Here is a 23,058-nt window from a genome sequence, read left to right as displayed (position 1 = left end):
GTTTCATATAAATACATGCAAGTGTGTGTGAGCTATGGTTCAAGGTGTCTGACTGTGTTCCAGGGGGCGCTGTAGAGCCCCTGTGCCACGCCCGGGTCCCAGTCTCTGTGGCGTCCTGATGGCCGCAGATTCCAATGAGTGTGCCAATTTTCAAGAGTTTTTGAGCATGTTAAGGCCCCCAAAAATGCCCGGAAGGTTTAAAAAAAAATAAAAAAAATAATAAATATAGCTGCAAGCAGCGATGGCGGGCTCAAGCCGTCAGTGCAACGCCACCCCGGTGGCATCGGGAAAACTGTGTCCAGCGGGCATAAGCATTTACAGTAACCCTCTGGCAATCAAATTTTAAGGGATATGGCAGTTAAAGGGTTAATCCGACCCATCTACACTTTGAAATCACATACACAGAACAATATATATAACTTTAGTAACACTTTATTTTAATATATATAAAAAATATATAAGTTGTGCATCGTAGCTGACACCTAAATGAACACATTACAATTGGTTTATGACTGCAAGTCTTTCTCCTCAAATGCTATTGAGCTTCAAATTTGCTTTTGAGCCCATGTGAAAAAGTAGCATAATTTACATATGACTTACAGTTTGTTTTAAAAAATATCAAACATTCAATTTAATGGTGCATTATAGCTGTCACCTAGATGAACAATTACAGTTGTTTTTATGACTGTAAGTCATTCTCTTCAAATGCTACTGACGTTAGAAAAGTGTATAACAATATCACATGTAACTTTAGAGACGGTCCCTAAATTTGAGACTCTCGAATGTCCAATGTCAAGCCAACTTTATGCCTGTTTTTGTTTTGTTTTTTACTTTATTTTTCTTTTCTCTGTGCCGGATTGCTGATGTCTTTTACCCGGGCATAGATGTCCATCCATCAATTACGAACATTCATCCGCAAATGTCCGAGCGGTCGCGAGCGCGGATGGGAGAATGGCGCATGTTTTATTTTTTTTGAGCTACTGGGATGGTGCCCCCTCTGGGAGTTGGTGCCCTACGAAGACTGCGTATTCTGCATATAGGGAGCGGCGGTACTATCTGGAAGATATATTCCTCAAACCGTCGTACAAGAGGAGGTGATGCTAGTACTTCAAGCATCTCTCAAAACCTATCTGTTCATAAAGCCTATATATAAAGTCTTAATATAGTATTCCACAATATGTTGTGCTATTCTAATATTATTGTGGTTTTTTATTGACATTGTTATTTGCTGTTATTTTTTGTTTTAATATTGTTACTGTTGTTACTTGTTGTACGGTGACCTTGAGTGGTTTGAAAGGCGCCTTAAATTAAATGCATTATTATTATTATTATTATTATTATTATTATTATTATTAGCTGTACACTTGATAAAAAAAATTAAATATAAATTTATGCAATTGTATATATATGTATATATAGTGTACAGTTTTCTTTTATTGCATCTTGAAATAAATGTTTCTGAGTTCTGTGTTTGTTTATTTTTTTTATTTTTATTTTTTTTTAGGAAGATTACAGCCTTTAATCTCCTCAAAATAAATGTGCATATAAACCATGAACAATTTAATTATAGCTGTATTTATAAAATGCTTACTAATGACTATTAATTTTGGGAGAAGGCTATATAAAGCAGCAACAGTTGATGTTGAGGCCTAAGATATTTCTTAAGCTGTAATGATGAAAAAACAACAACAACACAAAATTGCTTTTTTTTTCTGCTGGTGATTAAAGAGATGATTAAGTCTCCCTCCCTCTCTCTCTCTCTCTCTCTCTGACACCAAGCCCATCCCCTCTCCCACACATTCACACAAACTCAGCACACACACTTAACACACACACACTTAACACACACACACTTAACACACAAACACACACACACACACACATTACCCACAGTGACAGAGGGACAGAGTGACATCAGATGTATGGTAGTTTTTTAATTTTCTATCATCCATATAGTGTTGTATAGTCATGAAACTATGCATATTTCCTCAGCATGACTTCTATGTGTACATTTTGTTGAAGTGTTTAGAAGCTGCACTTAAAAAAATAAAAGACATTTACTGGTTCCTTTTTTACTGTTATTTCAAAAAATCACCATGACAAAACCATTCAAGCTATCCAAAATTCATTCGCACCTGTTCTGTAAGATAAATTCTTTAAACAGTGGTAAAAGAGGATGTGGTGCTGATCCTTCAAGAGTCACTCCAAACTTATCTGTCCATAAAGCCTATAAAGAATTATTCTTAATATACAGTATTTCACAATACTTCAGCATATTATTCTAATTAAGTGAGGGTCATTTTATCAGTAAAATACATATTATTTTTCTTTGAAAGATTTCTATAAATGATTTAAATCATACTTGTTTCTACAATAATTATTTAAAAGTAATCATATAGCGCCATCTGGTGGCCATTATTGGTACTAAGAATTGCAAGCTTGATTTATATGTTATGATAGTTTTAATTTTAAGCTGGCTCTTGAAAATGATAAAGCTATGAAACTTACTGTGCTTCTTTCAAATGATGACTTCTACGTATACAGTATTGTTCAAAATAATAGCAGTACAATGTGACTAACCAGAATAATCAAGGTTTTTAGTATATTTTTTATTGCTACGTGGCAAACAAGTTACCAGTAGGTTCAGTAGATTGTCAGAAAACAAACAAGACCCAGCATTCATGATATGCACGCTCTTAAGGCTGTGCAATTGGGCAATTAGTTGAAAGGGGTGTGTTCAAAAAAATAGCAGTGTCTACCTTTGACTGTACAAACTCAAAACTATTTTGTACAAACATTTTTTTTTTCTGGGATTTAGCAATCCTGTGAATCACTAAACTAATATTTAGTTGTATGACCACAGTTTTTTAAAACTGCTTGACATCTGTGTGGCATGGAGTCAACCAACTTGTGGCACCTCTCAGCTGTTATTCCACTCCATGATTCTTTAACAACATTCCACAATTCATTCACATTTCTTGGTTTTGCTTCAGAAACAGCATTTTTGATATCACCCCACAAGTTCTCAATTGGATTAAGGTCTGGAGATTGGGCTGGCCACTCCATAACATTAATTTTGTTGGTTTGGAACCAAGACTTTGCCCGTTTACTAGTGTGTTTTGGGTCATTGTCTTCTTGAAACAACCATTTCAAGGGCATGTCCTCTTCAGCATAGGGCAACATGACCTCTTCAAGTATTTTAACATATGCAAACTGATCCATGATCCCTGGTATGCGATAAATAGGCCCAACACCATAGTAGGAGAAACATGCCCATATCATGATGCTTGCACCTCCATGCTTCACTGTCTTCACTGTGTACTGTGGCTTGAATTCAGAGTTTGGGGGTCGTCTCACAAACTGCCTGTGGCCCTTGGACCCAAAAAGAACAATTTTACTCTCATCAGTCCACAAAATGTTCCTCCATTTCTCTTTAGGCCAGTTGATGTGTTCTTTGGCAAATTGTAACCTCTTCTGCACATGCCTTTTTTTTAACAGAGGGACTTTGCGGGGGATTCTTGAAAATAGATTAGCTTCACACAGACGTCTTCTAACTGTCACAGTACTTACAGGTAACTCCAGACTGTCTTTGATCATCCTGGAGGTGATCATTGGCTGAGCCTTTGCCATTCTGGTTATTCTTCTATCCATTTTGATGGTTGTCTTCCGTTTTCTTCCACGTCTCTCTGGTTTTGCTCTCCATTTTAAGGCATTGGAGATCATTTTAGCTGAACAGCCTATCATTTTTTGCACCTCTTTATAGGTTTTCCCCTCTCTAATCAACTTTTTAATCAAAGTACGCTGTTCTTCTGAACAATGTCTTGAACGACCCATTTTCCTCAGCTTTCAAATGCATGTTCAACAAGTGTTGGCTTCATCCTTAAATAGGGGCCACCTGATTCACACCTGTTTCTTCACAAAATTGATGACCTCAGTGATTGAATGCCACACTGCTATTTTTTTGAACACACCCCTTTCAACTAATTCAACTAATTGCCCAATTTCACAGCCTTAAGAGCATGCATATCATGAATGCTGGGTCTCATTTGTTTTCTGAGAATCTACTAAACCTACTGGTAACTTGTTTGCCACGTAGCAATAAAAAAATATACGAAAAACCTTGATTATTCTGGTTAGTCACATTGTACTGCTATTATTTTGAACAATACTGTATAAAAAATTATGAAGAGTTGGAATAAAGAATGTTAAAGATATAGTAAAATAACTATTGTATTTTTTTATGTTACTTTAATAAATCGGTATGGCCACACCATTTAAGGTATCCTAAACCCATTCGCAATTTAACATCTTCAGTATATTGGCATCATGTTGAAAAAGTTTGGTGTGAACTACTTGTGTCTTCTTGGAGGAGTATGATTCATTTACAGGCTGATTTGATCATAAATCCACAATAAAATTTACAGCATTTACAGTAACCCTCTGACAATCAGTTTTAAGGGATGCGGCAGTTAAAGGGTTAATCCGACCAATCTAGACTTTGAAATCACATACACAGAACAATATATATAACTTTAGTAACACTTTATTTTAATATTTATAAAAAAATGTATAAGGTGTGCATTGTAGCTTACACCTATATGAACACATTACAATTGCTTTGTGACTGCAAGTCTTTCTTCTCAAATGCTATTGAGCTTCAAATTTGCATTTGAGCCCATGTGAAAAAGTTGCATAATTTACATATGACTTACAGTTTGTTGTAATAAATATCAAACATTCAATTTAATTGTGCATTATAGCGGTCACCTAGATGAACAATTACAGTTGTTTTTATGACTGTAAGTCATTCTCTTCAAATGCTACTGACGTTAGAAAAGTGTATAACAATATCACATGTAACTTTAGAGACCGGCCCTAAATTTGAGACTCTAGAAAGTCCAATGTCAAGACAACTTTATGCCTGTTTTATTTTCTTTAGTTTTCTTTTCTCTGTGCCGGATTGCTGATGTCCTATACCCAGGCATAGATGTCCATCCATCAATAACGAACATTCAGCTGCAAACATGAGGTGTGAGCGGTCGCGAGCGCGGATGGGAGAATGGCGCATGTTTTTTTTTTTTTTGAGCAACTGGGATGGTGCCCCCTCTGGGAGTTGGTGCCCTACGAAGACTGCATTCTATGTTATACTGCATAATGTGAACAAATTAGACATTATTTTACAGTGTTACCAAATCCTTAAATAATGTATTAGTGTTTTGTAATTATTTTAATGACCTATAAGCATTTGTGAAATAGTTTTGCTTGCATTGCAGCTTTATCTGTCAGTTGAAGAGTTTTACTGTTACATCCATGAGATTAATAAATGTCATGTCACGTCACAGGTTGTCATAGGTCAGTATCAAATGAGTTTGAAATTATTATTTGCAGCACAAATTAGGGTTCTTAGGATGTTTTTAAATCCCTAAAACTGTCAGAAAAAGATAAGGCCTAAGAGATTTCTTAACCTGTAATGAAAGGAAAAAACACCACCATTAGCAACAACAAAAACAATAACAATTTAAAATACAGATTTTTTTTTTCCTGATTATTAAAGGGATGATTAGGTCTCTCTCTCTCTCTCTCTGCCAGACAGCCCCTCCCTACAGTCCACACACACTGTCACAGTCACCAACCCCCTCACACTCCCCCTCCCTCTCCCCCTCCCTTCCCTCACACAGACAGGGTGGCCAGAGTGAGATCATGTCAGTTGAGAAGTCTGACAGTTTTTTAATTTTCTTTTATCCATACAGTGTTGTAAAGTCGTGAAACTATGCATATTTCCTCAGAATGATTTGATCTTTGTATAAAAAAATGCTTTGAAGTGTTTGGAAGCTGCAATTTAAACATACAAGACAATCAATGTTTCCCTTTTTACTGTCATTTCAAAAATTCACCACGACAAAACCGTTCAAGCTAACCAAAATCCATTCGCAATTTAAGTTCCTCAATGGTTTTTCTTCATGTAGACAAAGTTTGGTGTGTATAGTGTACTTCCCCTGTGAGGAGTATGCATTAAATCAGAGCTCAATTTAAATATTCAAATCAAAATAGCCGACTTCCTGTTGGTCGTAGCTGATGACTGTGAATTAGAAAGTTGTCCGTCTTGAAAAGAACAATTTATGTACCAAGTTTGGTGTCTGTAGCTAAAACTAACCCCCCCACTTTTGACAAAAGGTGGCGCTATAGAGTGCCTCCTTCACGCCCTTTTAAAAGCTTTTGCCATTGTCTAGCTATCACTAATACTGATATGTGTTTTGAGTTTCATGTAAATCTGAGCTTGTTGTCTGCCTCAAACTCACCATAACAGAACATTCATGTTTGACACGTTGCCATGGCAACACTATATCAGATATCAATATCCCCACAACAGATTTACATCGGCCGTGTTTTGTCATTATTCTGATGAAGTTTTAAGTAAATAGAGTAAAAATAAGATGCTGAATTCAAAGCATTTGGAAAATGACACACTTCCTGCTGCCAGTTGGTGGCGCTATAATGTTGACTCTTAATAGTCACATATATACGATCAGTATCATGCAACAAACAAACCAATGAAGTTTGATCAAATTCAGGAAATGGATGTGGATGTTATTAGACATTTCCTGTTTCTCATTTCTCGCCATAATTTCAACGCCTCGCCACGGGCAAACCGTTCGAGATATTAAAAATCCCCTCGCAATTTTCCATCCCCAATGTCTTGAGATCATGTTGACCGAGTTTGGTAGCAATCAAGTAAAAGACCTATGACAAGTATATCAAATTCCAGAGCATGCTTTTTATAAACAGCCCTAAATAGCTGACTTCCTGTTGGGCGGAGCCTATGACATAGAGTGCGAAAGTTGTTCGGCTCAATGAGATCTATAAGTGTACTGAGCTTCATATAAATACATGAAAGTGTGTGTGAGCTATGGTTCAAGATTTCTGAATGTGTTCCAGGGGGCGCTGTAGAGCCCCTGTGCCACGCCCGGGTCCCAGTCTCTGTGGCGTCCTGATGGCCGCAGATTCCAATGTGTGTGCCAATTTTCAAGAGTTTTTGAGCATGTTAAGGCCTCCAAAAACCCCCGGAAGGTTTAATAAAAAATAAAAAAAATAATAATAAGAAGAAGAATAATCCTTAGAAGAACAATAGGGCTCTTCGCCCCTTCGGGCTTGAGCCCTAATAAGAAGAAGAATAATCCTTAGAAGAACAATAGGGCTCTTCGCCCCTTCGGGCTTGAGCCCTAATAATAAGAAGAAGAATAATCCTTAGGGGAACAATAGGGCTCTTCGCCCCTTCGGGCTTGAGCCCTAATAATAATAAACAAAGCAGATACAAGAGGGTCCTCACACCATCGGTGCTCGGGCCCTAATAATCCTAAGGAAAACAATAGGCCTCTCGCCCTTTGGGCTTGAGCCCTAATGAGTGCAATAGCTACTAATGCTATTTCTGCTGCATGCAGCGTGTAGATTTTGTTCATGCATGAAAAACTTTAATAACATTCTAGATTTGCCAAAAATAATAAATATGTTATATATTTATAATTTTAACATGCTTCTAGTTCACAATATTATTTGTAATGATAATAAAACAATTAAAATATATATATATATTTACAAATGAAATCTTAATGGTCATTATATGAACCATTTTTAACAGTCTTCCAACTGTTATCTATATCAAATTGGATTTGAATTTCAAAATAATATACATTCCTGACATGCATGCTTGAAATGCTGCTTTGAATTATATATATATATATATATATATATATATATATATATATATTCTGTGCAGACTGCAGCATGGATAATAGTCAGGATAATAACAAGCTGGGATACATGTTACAAGTCCAAAGTCCAAAGTCCAAAGTCCAAAGCATTATGTGTATTGTAATTGAGGGCTGAAGAAAGTTAAAAGTGATATATGCAGCACTTTGACTTGACCAGCCATTCTTTCTGAGAGGGATTATAATGTAAATCCTGTAGATCTGTGATCAGGAACATGTGGCAAACATTACAGACGGTCCATCTCTGTTTTTTACTGTGATTATAGTCAGACATCTGGCTGAAGGGAGATTACGTTAACCCTCATTAGGAATGTTTATCAGCCTAAAAATGTTTAAAACTGTACAAAGGACTTGAACTTAAATGGTCTTTAAATATATTCAGAGAACTATGGGACAGAATGCGCCATAACATATGCTGTGGGTGTCAAGAGCTTAGAAAATTCTGGATACTCTTTTGCATGAATATGAAGCTTTGGTCAAAACCAGAAATGAATGCCAAAAAGTAACACCACTGTTTGTTTAGATAATGGTGGTAAGATGTCTGTAAATATGATTGGACATGAATATGGTAATCATTCACTGCAATGGTATTCATCAACGTTTGGTGTTGCCATATCATGACATGGTAACCATCCCTTACTTTTTTCTCTAATGGCCATGTGGGGACAATGGAGAGGAAAAAAGCTAATTTAACTGCATCATGGTGTATTAGATTCAGGGAGTTTGTTGAATGCTTAACAGTGTCCCAGTTCTGTCTTCACTGCAGTCAAAATATTTAATTCCAAAACAACACACACAAATACACTTATGACAGAGCTGGTGCCAGAGTGAGGATTACAAATCTGGGCTGGCAACCAAAGTCTTTGGTTTGAACCCTAAACTATAGAGTTACTGAATTTCTCCATCTCCCTTAAGCACTCATTTAATAACTAGAAACGGACAGAGAGAGACATATCCTACCCTCCGGCTGTGTAAATATATAGAGAAGCTCTGTCATGTATAGCCAAAAACATCTAGTATTGGATATGCAGCATCCTCTGGACTGAGAAAGAGAAATGGGAGGGAAAAACATCCCACCACAATAAACGCTCAGCCTGCGGGGGCTCATGACGAAGCAAAGGGCAGACAAATAATTGATCTACTGACTCAATTAAAACAAACAGAACAAAAGAACCGCTTTTAATGCAATCATAATTACACACACAGACACACACGCAGAAAATAAGGCTATGAAATGGGACAGCCTTAATTGCTCCACCGTGATTGATACACCGTGAATGCATCCTATGGATTTGGGACAAAACAATAAATAATACTGTACCATAGCATAATATTTGGAATCTTTGTCTAATCGATGTTGTTCACATGCTGTTTTTCATAATAGCCAGGATTCAGTGTACCTTATACTATGCAGTATACATTCAATATATTCTGAACATAGTCCAATTACAAGTAAGCATATACAAAATCAGAGAGTTTTTTTTTTTCACTGGTGAACGTCAAATTGGTGAATAACTGGATTTGTTGTTGCTTGCAGAACACACACACTGTTTCAGCACCCTGTCTCACCCTAATGCCCAGTCAAAACACTCAAACGTTGACAGAAAATGTCAGTTCTTTATAAGAGACCAAATATTCTCCAGCTCCATCACTCCCAAGAAACAACAGAGTTATATGGCAAAGCGGTGGAAGGGAGGCAGCAATGGAATGAGAAAATGACAGATGGCAGAGACTCACTGGAATATATAGGTGTTGGCAATGTGTGTTTATCTGAGGGAGAAAAGCGAAGCACAAGAGAACGTGTTAAACACATTTCATCAAGTAAAGTGGCGATGCTATTAGCCTAAGTTGTTTGGTGACAGTTTTGCCCTTTTTACCCAGTTTACTCTCTGACCGATCTCCTCCCCTGCTAGGGGCAGTTAATGGACTCATCCATTACAGTGACAACTGAGCTGAGTGCTACGGACCAGCCCACGAATGGAAGCATGGGGGAGGAAAGGTGAGATAAATTAATGGTTTTCAGCAGCTTGCTAATTACCCCAAAAGTCTATTAGCCTCCGCCCCCCTGAACACATAAACACAAACACACTCTTCACACCCTATGAGAGTGTAGTAATGTTTTCAGGATTGCACAAACTCACACAACAAATCACTCACATCCCTCACTCTAAATAGTATCGCATTTCCTATCCAACACACTTAATCACAAGCAGGTGGAAATGCTCTTGTTTAATGTCCTCTACTCACTCTAATCCCATCCAGAGCCTTCTGTCTAAACACACTGATAACCACACACGAGCAGCCCCACTACTTGTATACTCTTTCATTAATTGGTCTGACCGGTCAGTTCTCTCTTTCTCTGGATTGGACTCTTTTACAGTCTTTTTACACTTCTGCTCAATTCTCCACATTTTTATGTCAACAGAGACCTGGGGACCGAGACTGCAGGGAATTTAGTGAGACTAAAGTAACATTGTCTTTTTTTAACAAGAGATTTGAACTTATCATCGAAAACTATTACAAATTGTTAGTAGTTGAAAATAAATATAAATATTAAATGATGTATTTATAAACCATATAGGTTTTCCTTTTCAATATTTATCCAGTATTCAGTTGAAACTTGTGTTAACAATTTTGAAACAATGTCATTGTTACCTATGATGACTAAAACTGGCATTGAAATGACCTAGGAACTAGTTTATATATGATGGGCAATGACAGACATCCTATTGAAACAATGCAGAGGCAAGCACATATATTAGTCCAATAAATGATCTAACAGCTAATAAATCAATAAAAAAGACAAGTAAAAAATCTATGCTAAAATAACATTTGATTAGTTTTCTTTTGTTAAGCATCAATTTGGATGGACACTGACCACTACTCACAGCAACACCCCGGTTTAGCACACCTTTACTTTGGGCTTGTGGTAAGGTGAGCCAGTTTGTGTCATTTCCTTTTACTAATTAATAGGTGAAAACAACAGAGCAGAGCTGTTATTCGCTTGAAGATCTAGTTTGAGATAAAATAAAACAACTTATATAAGACTTGCAGTGTCCAAAAGCAACTAAAGAAACATGAACCAAAGTATAACAAAGATGTCTGAAGGATTTCATTTATGCTGTATTACTTTGCCAACTTCAATAGATTCACTGCTTCAAGCTGAGTCATATTTATGGCCGTTGATTCAACGTACCCCAGGCCTACTGGAGCTTACCCAACTCCAAGCATTCTGAGGGGATAAAAAGCTTGAGCCATCAGATAACTTTCATGTTTTGGTTTAGTTGTCACATCACAGCTCATGGGAGCACCAACTAAGCTATGGCTCATTTTACCCCAATGTGACCTTAAACCTACTTCCTCTAATCTGCTTCTGCTTTTCATCTGCTTTTCACCCCCTGGCAACGATTTTCTGCTTTTGGGGTGTTTGTGTTTATTCTCAAATTCTGCCTTGCTCTTTAATCTTCCTTTATGGGCATGTCGTTCAGCATCTAGGCAGACTGAGACAGAGAGGAAAGACTTTTAATGATATTTGACCTGCCTAAGACCCAGACACCTACACCAAACCCGATCAAAGGAGGAATAATACAGACCTTTCTCTCTCTCCCTCTCTCTTACACAGTGGCTGTGGCAATGGTCTCAGGTGACCTGTTGTGTTCTACTTCTTTCTCTGTGGGTCATTAGCAATGCAATCTTAACAGGGTATAAAGCAATCTGCCCCCTGAGACTGCCAGAATATTGAAAATCCACATGCTACAATTGGCCATAAAACACTGTAACATAAAACGTGCCACAAATGGCAAACCAAAATACCTAACATAACCTAATATAACAATATAAAAAATAATTTTAAACAAAGTTCATTATAGAAACACAAGAGCTGAATGAATATGTCAAAGAGGATTTGGAGATTAAGTGTTCAAAGGACAAAAATGTTGCCAGACTATGAAACAAAGAAATCTTTGAGGGAAATACCTTTCTTAAGGGGCTGCAAGTGAAATGGACACGAGGGTCTTAGACATGTGAGCTTGTACAGCTTCCAGCAGAGCAAGCATGCACACCTGGATCTATGGGAATAAACACTGGCCAAAATAAATATCACACATTTCTGTCTCGTATCATGTTTATAAATATGGAATGTTGACGATCTCTATAGATACATTTCAGAAACTAGAAAATTGCTTTTCGTTCTTTTCTTCTGGTTTCCATCCTAAAGGTACTTTTTTCATAATCAAACTCATTTAAATCTACAAACGATCACCATATATTTGTATTTAAAGTCAAACAGATTTGATCAAAAAATATTGGCAAGATCATTACTGTCCATTAAAAACATAGTAAACATAGAGAGTAAACATCTCACAAAAGATAGTGAATGTTCAGATATTAAGTTCAGTATCACAGTACATGAACTCTGATTTCTAAACATAATTACTTCATCCTTTGGCATTTGACCCCTTATTATAGCAGTGCTAATTTAACATGGACTGGTCTGTCCCCTAGTGGACAGAGACCTGTATAACCTTTAACTTCAGGCTCGGTGCAACATTCATGAACATCTACAGTTTTGGCAAGAATGTCAAACACAATATGTGCAGACAAAAAAAAAAAAAAGCATTCGATTAATATTTTCATATACGTTTCTGAGAAATGTTGCTTCAGTTTAAATGCTCTTTAAACCACAGAACGATGTTGAAGAAGCAGTCAGACTGAGTGTTGACTTTAGACAGCGAATGACCCTCATCACTGTACCACAATAACCTGAGGGATAGACAAAGAGAGAGAGAAAGAGAATTTGTGTGATAAAGACAGGAAAAAAGAAAGAGAAGGCTGAACACTTCAAAATAGTGATTAGAGTTTGACTTCTTTGGGTTTTTCACAAGCCAAGGCCAAACATTGCCAAATGAGACCGAAATTTTTTAACTGAAAATGTACTAAAACAACATACAGTTTCGTAGGTTTTGGGTTAGAAAGATTTATTTTTCTTTTTTTAAGTAATGCATTACATTGATAATCAGACATTTATAGCGTTCCAAAAGATTTCTTTTTCAAACAAATGCTGTTCTTTCAAACTTTCTATTCATCAATAGTCCTGAAAATTCTTAAATATTTTACAATATATTAAAATAGAACAGTCATTTTAATTTATGGCTGCACAATTAATATAAATTTAATCGCAAAGGCAATACATCGCGATTAGGCAGAAGCTGCGAGATGCAAGGTGCTGTGATCAGTAGTAAATCTCCATCTGAAGGTCAGGGGGCGCTCTAGCGCTGAAAACCCATATATACCCCAAAGAAGAAACCTAGGAAATCACTGGTGATGAATAAATAGATTTAACTGCTTTCATTGATTTAACGTGACTAATAAACACACGACTACAGTAATATATGGTTTATTGGCACTCTTATTAGTATCATTTTCATCATAATAAAGTATACCTATAATAAAATGCTAACCGACATAGTCTATATTACAGCCTTAATTATTCTAAGCCACATTATCTCACAGAAGGATTTATTTTAAACACTCGACTGATGTTATGAAGTTAATTTGGAGTTAAAACATGTTATTAAATGTGGTATTTTCACATGCTCTGTCATTATCACTGTCATTATCGCGAACGATGAATTCGATTTCGTAATCCTGCAATTATGTGGTCTGCGATTATGAATGCGATTTTGCATAGCTTGTCAGAGAACTACGGCTCTGTGTAGTAAATGCTGCTCCACCTGAGAGCAGGTGATGGAGATTTACTGCTAATCACAGAACAGTCTTTACAGTCTAAATGCGCATGACAATTGCGATTAATCACGTACCATTAATCGCTTAACACGATTTCATTTTTGTAAATACAACTGTATTTTGATCAAATAAATGCAGCCTTGGTGAGCACAATCGACTTTTTTAACTTAAAATAAAAAAGTTACAAAAAAAATCTTTCTGATCCCAAACTGTATCATACTCTGCAAAAATAAAAGTTTCTTATCCATCGACAATGTTGTTGTAGATGCCATTTATGGCCAATGCCAACATCTCAAAATGGCCAAATGTAATCAGCCTAATCTTAACACTATTAATAATATCAGTGTAATCTGTGTGTTTATTAAATGCAGTGTACCTGACGGGTGTATTCCTGCTCTTGAGTGCTCTGTAGAGCTCCAGACCCTGGTGAGGGGATACTCTCCTGTCTCTTCCACCCAACATCAACAACACAGGAGCACGGATCTAAACACACATTTACACAAACCATATTAGGATCTTCTATTTAGATATTAAGCTTTTGCTACCCCAAAAATACTATATATTAAATCACTTTTCTTTTGTGTGTGAGTGTGAGTATGAGTGAGTGTGCACCTATCTGACCATATTTTGGGGGAAAGTATATATCCAGAAGCGAGTTAAACTTAACAAAGCCTCCCATTTTGGAGATGTCTTTATTTGTAAAAAAAATATATATATTTTTTTTTTTCATGTAAAAAGGTTTTTGTAAGGGTTCAGCATTTATAAATAGCTATATTGAAACATAAGTCTATGCAATATACAAATTTAGATTAAGTGTGTGTGTGTATACCTGTGCAGCGTGTATTATGGGTGACTTTTCCAGCATTGAAATGAGAGACTGTGATGTGGGCAGTTGGTCAAAAGCATACTGAATCCCCACAGAGGAATATCTCCTGTAGAAGCAGCATAAGCACATAACACCATTACAGTCACCTTCAGCCACAGCAAACACTTTTCATCTTTATTAACAGGGTTATTAACGAATGTAAATTTGATTGTGTTACCAGTCTACAATATCACTGGTTCCAAGCAGTGTGGCTGCGTTGATCACAGGGTTTCTTGCTGCACAAGCTCTGTAGAAATCTGGATACTGACCAACCAGATGGCAGGCCAGAAAACCACCATGAGAGCCACCCATCACTGCCACCCTATTAGGATCAAGGGTTGTCTCATTCTGCAGAGTGCATAACACTGCCCTCTGGACACAAAATATGACAAATTAGCACATTTTTCCTCAATATGCACACATTATATGTACATATACACACATGGACATCTTTGACGTCTTGACTGCCAACGTTTCCAAGCAAAGACTCTATGGCATCTTGACCGAAACCAGTGGAGCCCCTGTAGTTCACTGTGACACACAAAGTCATTCTTCAAATCAGTGCTCATTCTATATTTTTTGATTGTGTCAGGAACTAGAATGCTACATTCACACCCTACCCATCAGAACAGCAAATCCCAGTTTGGTTAAAGAAGCGGCCGTGGCGTTCCAGTCAGCAGCAAAATGAGCATGAGGACCACCTGTACAGAAAAATACTTCACTGATCACTCACGTCTGTGGAATAATGACATCATGCACAAACAATTGTCAGCCTTACCATGTATATTCACCACTAGAGGACTTTTCCTTCTCTCTGGAAGATTGTATGGCTTCAATAAAATTGCTCCAAAATTCAGTCCAGCTATATAGAGAGGAGGAAAGAGTAAAATCACAAAGAAATATTGCTGGTAGCAGCTGTAAATCTGATGATACATCTATCTTCCTCACAGAACTGATGGTTCTCCTCTTGAGAAGGGGGTGTTATCAACATGGGCTGCCAATCAAATCCCTCATACACATCTGCTCCGCCCACATTACAAAGCTGCATGTCCTCAGACTGATCCATTGATGAGAGGAAACCAGCTTTCTACAGAAAACACACAGAGTTGCAAGTAACGCAGTTTCCTCAGTGAAAGGTGACTATTATAGAAAAGTGTGTGCATGTGTGTATGGTTGTACCAGGCAAGGAGGCTGATTTGGAGATGAGCAGCTCATCACCATCAGGTCTTTTTGTATTGTCAAAAGCTGCACACTGCCGAAATCATCTACCAAACACACACACACAGAATTAATGACTGTCACAATTGGCAAGAGACATAGTAATGACACTGACAGTAAACTGACCAAATGGCCTTAGAATATCTTTCGTTCTTATGGAGTCCGAGCAGACATCACATCACTCCATATTTACACTACCTAGTCTTAGCGCATCAAGTCCGCACACTTGTGTGACTCTTCCTGTGGTTCTGTCAACTGAGAACACTGCCTAGAAGAACAGATGGTGCAAATCACAAAAGAAACTCAGAAACCACACAGTGCAGAAATGGGAGACACATAGGTTTTTAAGGTATTTAACAGTGTGCCAATTTTTTTCTTCACTATTTAGGTCAAGTACTGGTATTTTTGTGTACATGTATTTGTTTTATTTACCTTATTGTTTTCACAGGAACTGCTAAAGAAGATTCTCTCATTGTCTGCAGACCAGCATTGAGATGGCAATGATTCATATATTCCAGCAAACTGACCTGTGAAAGGACATGACATCGCACTTATGTCCATTGTGAAAGCGCTATTTAAATGAGACTGACTTCGTCACTTTTCAATGTGTGTGCATGTGTTTTCTTTTAAATACCTTTTTCTGCTCTCCTCACCACATCTACTAAAACTGAAGTGCTTCTGCTCTTCATATCATACTAAAAGACATTAAAAAAAAAAGAGTCTGATTTGGGGTCAGTAAAATTAATTGTATTTAAATAAGATTAATCTTATTCAGAGTCTCTTGTGTTAACCAAGGAAAATACAGTAGAATCAGATAATTCTTTGCTTTGTTATTTTAATATTTTTTCCTGTGATGGCAAAGCTGAACTTTCAGTGGCCATCTTTAGTGTAACGATGGTCCTTCAGAAATCATTTTAATCATGCTGATTTGGTGCTCAAGATACTTGATATTATTTCTTATTACTATCCCTTTTGAAAATAGTTGTGCTTCTTAATATTCTTGGGGGAAAACCAGGCTACATTTTTTTCTAGATTCTTAATGAATAAAGAGTTCAAAACAACACCATTTATTATAAAGCAATTCATGTATGATATATTGAGCTGAATGTTCTCACCAGCATCATTCTCAGGCACTGACGATGTGGTCCAAACACCTGTCCCTGCAAGTATACGATCCAGCAAGAGTCTGGACTCATTCGAGGGCTTGAAACGGACACACTTTCAGCTGACAAGCACTCTGGCAGAGACAGGTCATATTGGACAAAGAGAAGTTACAGGACCAAGAGTTCTAATTTCACAAACTTGTATACAAGTCAAAGCCCAAAGAGTGAAGAGAGGGCACTTAAAAAGGTGCTTACACGTAAACCTTCCTATGAAGATACATACCACAGTTTCCTTTCATATCCAGGTAGTAGAGAGCTGATCTGGAAAAAGCATATAAGCATCTTAATAAATACTAGCACTTGAGGGATTATTACTGGATCAATATTTCTAAGGGGAAATGATAGCTGTTGAAGCTATCTTTAACTCAGCCCTCACCTACGATTAGAGCAGAATTTCAGGCCCAGTCTGAACGGCTCATTCCATTGGCCCACAAACACCACGCCCCTTCCATTAGGTGCCCACAGAGCCTTAAGAGAGAACAAGGACTATTTTATAATTCAGTTAGCATTTACAACAACTGAATCTGAGATTGCTGATATAACTTTTTCTGTGTATGGCATAACATACCTGTTTATCAATTAGACAAATGAAAATTGTAATGTATATCTGACTCACCTGTCCTGGCGATATATGTGGAGGGACGCCAGCGTATACGATAAGTGCCCCTTTGTTGAGATCAGCCACACACAGGACAGGACAGCTCTTACCCACCAGACCTTCACCCCAGTCTTCAACATAGATGTTCTTGTCCTGAGAAATGCACACATGACTTCTTTTAAAAAACTTGAACGCATGTCTTCAAATGTCTAGCCATAACGGATATTGTATGAAAGTATATCTGGGAGAAGACCTTTCACCTGTTCCTCAAGCAACACTAGCCCACCATCCTCATTGGCTGATGCAACTGATGAATGCGCTGATGGCTCCACCCTCTTTTTTTCAGCCACATATAGCAACTTTTTTTCACATGGTGACCAGACCAGACATGCAAACTGAGCTAATGACACACAAAGACACAGTACAGGCAATCAGACAGATATCCTTGAACAATAATCTGGGCCACTGACTACTATACTATACTGGTTACTATAAAGCATTATTAGTTTCCAAATTATAAAATGACTCAGCGTAAATGTGTATCTTCAACTACACAACCATTCAAAAGTTTGGGGTCTGTAACAGTGCTGCATTTATTTGATAAAATATACAGTAAAACAATAATATTGTGAAACATTATTTTTCATTTTAAATAACGGTTTTCAATTTCTAAATGTAAGTTATGATGGCAAAGCTGAATTTTTAGCAGCCAATGCCAAAAAGCCAGAGTCATCAGTGTCAGTGTATTTCAGAAAACATTGTAAAACTGTATGCTAATTTGGTGCTCTTGAAGCATTTCTTATTGTTATCAATTTTGAAAACAATTGATCTGATTAATACTTGTTTAAACTGTGATACATTTGTTTTGGATAAATATAAAGTTCTAAAGAACAGAATTTATTTGACATTTTGTAACATTTTTAAATTATATATGACTTTATTGATAAATCCTTGTCCCATTAACTTTAAGTAGAACTCAGAGTCAGTACAATTACTTGGTTTTTTTCTTTACGACAGTTGGTGATTTGAAAGCCCTGGTGTAAAACATGGACAACCAAGTGTTTCTTACCATCTTCATATACTTTTCCATGTTTATTTAGAGCTGTAAGGTCCAAACTTTTCTCCAGACCATTTTGCCCCCAAACCTACCAAATGAAAAAAAGAAGATTAAGAATCATCTTTTAATAATTCAATATTTTAATATCAAAAATAGCCATTACCTCCAGGTACTGATGTCCTGCATCCTCCCGGATGACAGCTTGAAGAGTCCCAGAAGGAGAATGGCAGCTGAGCAACCTGAAAGTGATGATGTGTTGTTTAGGTGTGTTGTTTACTTGTAGACCTTCTTTATATCTCTTGAGATAAATGAATATCGGAATATAATTTATGCATCTCCTACTCCTTCTCTATGTGTGAGCTTGTTCCTGACGGCAGCACATGCTCGATTGTGTCATGTTTACACAGTAGAGTCCATCTCTGAGAGAAACACAGTTTTACCCCTCTCTCCAAATCACACTGACTCCAACCTGCAGAAGAAAAACAAAAACAACAGTTAAAAATGCAAGCATCATGAAGTCATATAACTAATTAAATAGAGAAAATAAATAAAACCACATGACAGAACTCTCCAATATACTTACGGGTCAATATGGTGACACAACGCTTTTCACTGGCAGTGTCCACCAGCTCATCAGCGACCACAGAGGCAGAAGTGGGCACTGGAAAGCTGATACAGTGTCTGAACACAGCTCTGATTTCACTCTCCATTGCAATCTGAGACCACAAACATATAAACTATGAGTCATCATAAACAGAAAACAAACATTAACCTGCCTTTCTTGTGGGCTCACACTGTAAAACAGCCAATTTTTGTCACTTTAGAGTCCACTGACTCATATGAACTCGTATATGAATCATATAAACTACTGAAGTACATTCTATCTCACCTACTATAATGCTCAGCAGGATTCAAACTTACTATTTATGCAATCCAAATAATTAACAAATAGCTATAGTTATACATTTAACCAACATTTTGCGATATAAAATAACCTATTTTTTATTTCACTGGTGTTAAACGCTTTGATAACGATATTACGCTTCCAGTGATCTCATTAAAAAGATGTATTCTTTCAATAATAAAGCAACACGTTACTAAAAGAGAGTGACCAAACGTTAAAAAGTAGCGCCGTTTACGTTTGCACCTTAAAATAGATGTGGGTCAGCTGGGCGCAAGCGAAATCTGGCTGAAACAACAACAACACAGACGCCACCGCAACGCATTTCACCAACAATAATCCACACCGGTCCAGTGAATTGAAGTGGACAGTCGTGACAGAAGAGTGAGATCGTGGAAAATCGCTGGAGCGACGGTGAGAGCCGATGTTTCAACCGCGGACAAAGCGCTTTGGCTGCGGACGCATCCATTCTGTCCTCTGAGGGGGGTTTCGGTTTATTCAGCACACTTTCGACACTATGAGCTTTATTTTTCCTGCGCCAATATTAAAGTACTCTTGTGTTTACGCATAAAAATATATTCCATAGTATCATGAAAAAAGTAGTGGGGATTGTTGCATGTAAAATCACTTAAAAATGTATTTTGGTTTCCCATCAGTTTTAAGATATTGTGATTCCGTTTGGGCTGTATAAAGAATGTCTGCAATGTTTGTTACTATATATCTTTAGATTGAAATTATTCATATTGTTTCTTTAACTACTTGTTTCCTTAACTACTTCTTTAAATTGAAACTATTTAGGCTTATTATTTATATTTATAAAAAAGATTTGTTATTTTGCTATTATTTAAATGTGTATAGAAGACATTTTTAACAATGTTCTGTATAATCTTTTCTTCAAAATATCAGCTTTCGTGTTCTCCAGAATAAAATAGTCATGCAGTTTGGAATAACATGAGAATAAATAAATGATGACAGAATTTTCATTTTGGGTGAACTGTCAGTTGGCTGTATTTTAAAGCAGGGATCCTGAACTTTTCTGTGAAACAAACCCCTTTTGACATCAAATTTTTACCACTAACATTTTAAGTTAATACTTTGATAATTTAACAATACATTTGCACATTCCCAGTTCCTCTGGGAACATTCCTCTGATGTCAGTATCTGCCTGGTCACATGAAATGTAGGTAAAAAAATAAAGTGTTTTTTATTTTGTTTTTAATCTATATGTATTTGTTTTAATTTAACTCAAAAATTCAATGCACTAAAGAGTAAAAGGATGAACTTCTCTCACCTTCTGTTGTTGTCGCAAAGCAAGTCTCTGTTGTTTGGGGTTTTTCACCTGAGCAGAAGCAGATTTCTCCTGGTTTGACACATGATCTGGGTGCTTCCTTCTTAAATGCACCTGCAGATTCTTCCTGTGCAGCATTAAACCACAGAACGGACACAGATCTTGTACATCAGATCTGGATCTTTTTTTTGGGATGGTGCTTTCAACAGATGTGTGTCCAGAGAACATCTCATTTACCAAAGTCTGTATGGCTACATCCGCCTCTATAGGATGAAGATTGGCAGCAGCATTTGAGACAGTGGTCTCTGTGACATTATGATCCACTACAGAGAGATCTACCACTGAAGGATCTCCTTCATCCACTGGGGACATAGTTGGGTCATCTGTTCTCAGCTGCTCCTCCATAATCTCTCCTTCACCTGAGATTAAAGAGAGTAAGACTATCAAACACTCTGATCAGAGGACATGGATATGCACAAGACTGCTTTTCATAGTCTTGTTGTCAGCATGCCAGACTGACAGAGAATCCGACTTTTGGCTGGAACACACAGCATGGCTTTTAGATTTCTGAACAGATTATAAAACAACATTCTTGGTATATGTTTACATAGAATAACTGGACATCATACAATAAACCACTGAAGATCAAAAATGACCAGACTTTCAAGCCGCTGTGAATGCAACAAATGAAACATGCATGACAATTGAAAACACTGCTCTCTTAAAATCGACTCAAATGATCAAACGTGATTGAAATCCTGTGACTGGATGGAATGACAGTCTAAACCAATTCATAATTTTTCAACCATTTTTGTCACAATGATGAAATAATAACTGAATAATTTTTTTTAATCTGTGCCTGATAGTAATTAGGTCAATTGTCACACTGGAAAGGTCAAGTCAAGCAAATTGCATTATGCTGAATATTTTCTGTTTAATGAGACTCACCTCTGGAGTTTTGGTCTGCCATCTCTGAATCACCGAGGCCCTGGCTCACTGTCTCCTCACTTACAGCCTGCAACAACAGCACAGGGTGAATAGAGATATAAATGCATAAAAAAAGAGAAAAAGAAAATAGAAACTTACCCTTTTATGGCACACGTGTTCCCCGAAGTATGCTTTACTTCTCCTGATTTTCAGAGCATCTTCAGAGATCAGATTCTTGTGTCCTTCACTGACAGGCATCTCCTGAGTACTGCCAGCCTCACATGTTGTCAGATGAAGATCTGGTGCAGGTAAACTCTCGTCTGATTTCAACTCGACAACTGTTACTTTGGGTTTTTTGTTCTCGCACATGGCCAGGTGTTTTAGAAAACCATCTTTCCTCATAAAAGTGGATGTGCAGCTAACGCAGTGAAAGTGTGGAGCAGTTCGGCACTTTAAATGACATTTAAAAATGAAGAACTCTGGTGAAAAAAAAAAAAGTAATTAAGTTAGATGTCAATTTAATACTAAGATTTACTTATGCTTCTATAAAATTCTATGCTTTAGTAAATTTTAATACTCGATGGAACATAATAACCATTCATTCCTGTGACTTCAGTTCCTGGGACACTTTCAGGTTAAATATATACATCTAATTATTCTATTATTTAAAACTTGCCCTTGTGCCGTATCGCTCTTCTTCTGTGACCTTGCAAATGTTTTAAACATTTGCTTTGGATGGTGGGTTTGAACATGTCAGGCCCACAGAAAGGACAGTGGTACAGGGAACAGCAGTCCTCACATCTCGCAAGAGTTGGCTGCTCCTCGCCTCGCAAAATAGTTTTGTGTAGCTATGGAATTCAAAGGATGTAAATGTCAACATTGTAAAACACCTTAATGTGTCTCCTGATGAAAGGCATTTCAGACAAGTGCTTTGTACATGAAAATATTACTTCTTGCCTCGTATGATTAAAAAAAAAGTAATAAATTATGACATTATGATAAAGTATGAGAAAATTACATTTGTCGACACCAAATCTATCTGAATCTGCCTTCTAAAAAAGGAATTTCGATGTCAAAATCTTACAATGTAATTTAAAGCGAAATTAATGTCAGTGTGTGGCCAGGCTCAAAATATAATACGGGGGAGGGACAATCAATCAATCTTTACAACACAAACGCTCTGAAATGACAGCTGATCCATCGACGGACTCCTCCAGCCACGGGCCGATTAGCAGGCCTGCAGCTGCTCACGTCTTGACGTTACATCAGTCACTCACCTGTAGCGTTATAAGCTCTGTATTTTAAACTTGCTTATTCATTCGCGACACAACGCGAGTTGATAGATCCTCCCTTATTGTTAAGTATGCATACATGTTGTAATTTACCTGTGTATGTTGACTTGTATGGCTGAACATTTTAGCCAAACTTCTTGTTAGGAGTCCGTTTGGTCTAAAATCTCGCGAGAGTACCCATAAAAGGAGACGTGTAATAAGCTTTTCAAAATAAGAGTTAAAACGTGCATCACCCTAA

The 23,058-nt window shown here is 37.1% G+C and overlaps 1 protein-coding gene across 5 annotated transcripts; it reads right to left on the bottom strand.

Moving 5' to 3' along the window:
• Nucleotides 1-8,930: 8,930 nt before the first annotated feature.
• zgc:136971 (S9 family peptidase) lies at nt 8,931-23,004 on the bottom strand. Of its 5 annotated transcripts, XR_008154788.1 has the most exons (28): nt 22,914-23,004; nt 22,205-22,376; nt 21,688-22,007; nt 21,550-21,616; nt 20,605-21,020; nt 18,996-19,128; nt 18,755-18,881; nt 18,576-18,651; nt 18,425-18,500; nt 17,616-17,755; nt 17,374-17,508; nt 17,134-17,225; nt 16,981-17,018; nt 16,710-16,831; nt 16,229-16,289; nt 16,027-16,121; nt 15,793-15,862; nt 15,556-15,641; nt 15,325-15,463; nt 15,155-15,238; nt 14,997-15,077; nt 14,819-14,907; nt 14,555-14,748; nt 14,341-14,443; nt 13,888-13,994; nt 11,742-12,527; nt 11,360-11,436; nt 8,931-11,266 (listed from the first exon to the last, which is right to left on the bottom strand). XR_008154788.1 is itself a non-coding variant. In XM_052563194.1 (26 exons), the coding sequence occupies exons 1-26, from the start codon at nt 22,941-22,943 to the stop codon at nt 12,425-12,427; spliced, it is 3,156 nt and encodes a 1,051-aa protein (XP_052419154.1). In that variant the 5' UTR covers nt 22,944-23,004; the 3' UTR covers nt 8,931-12,424. The 5 variants fall into 5 exon arrangements, 1 of the variants encoding a protein (XP_052419154.1); XR_008154787.1 differs by having other exon boundaries at nt 8,931-9,536; nt 9,644-12,527; XR_008154786.1 differs by having other exon boundaries at nt 11,360-12,527.
• Nucleotides 23,005-23,058: the final 54 nt, after the last annotated feature.

Source organism: Carassius gibelio, chromosome B8 (assembly GCF_023724105.1).
Source record: "Carassius gibelio isolate Cgi1373 ecotype wild population from Czech Republic chromosome B8, carGib1.2-hapl.c, whole genome shotgun sequence".
NCBI classification, from domain to species: Eukaryota; Metazoa; Chordata; class Actinopteri; order Cypriniformes; family Cyprinidae; genus Carassius; species Carassius gibelio.
Note: the sequence above shows the minus strand (reverse complement) of the source record. Positions and strands in the feature narration are given on the sequence as shown.

Coding starts and splice junctions, on each gene's coding strand:
- zgc:136971 (XM_052563194.1), bottom strand. CDS start 22,943: ATGTTCAGCCATACAAGTCAACATACACAG. Junction 22,377..22,913: donor ATACAAGTCAACATACACAG/GTAAATTACAAC, acceptor TGAATTCCATAG/CTACACAAAACTATTTTGCG. Junction 15,078..15,154: donor TCTAGTGGTGAATATACATG/GTAAGGCTGACA, acceptor TTTTCTGTACAG/GTGGTCCTCATGCTCATTTT.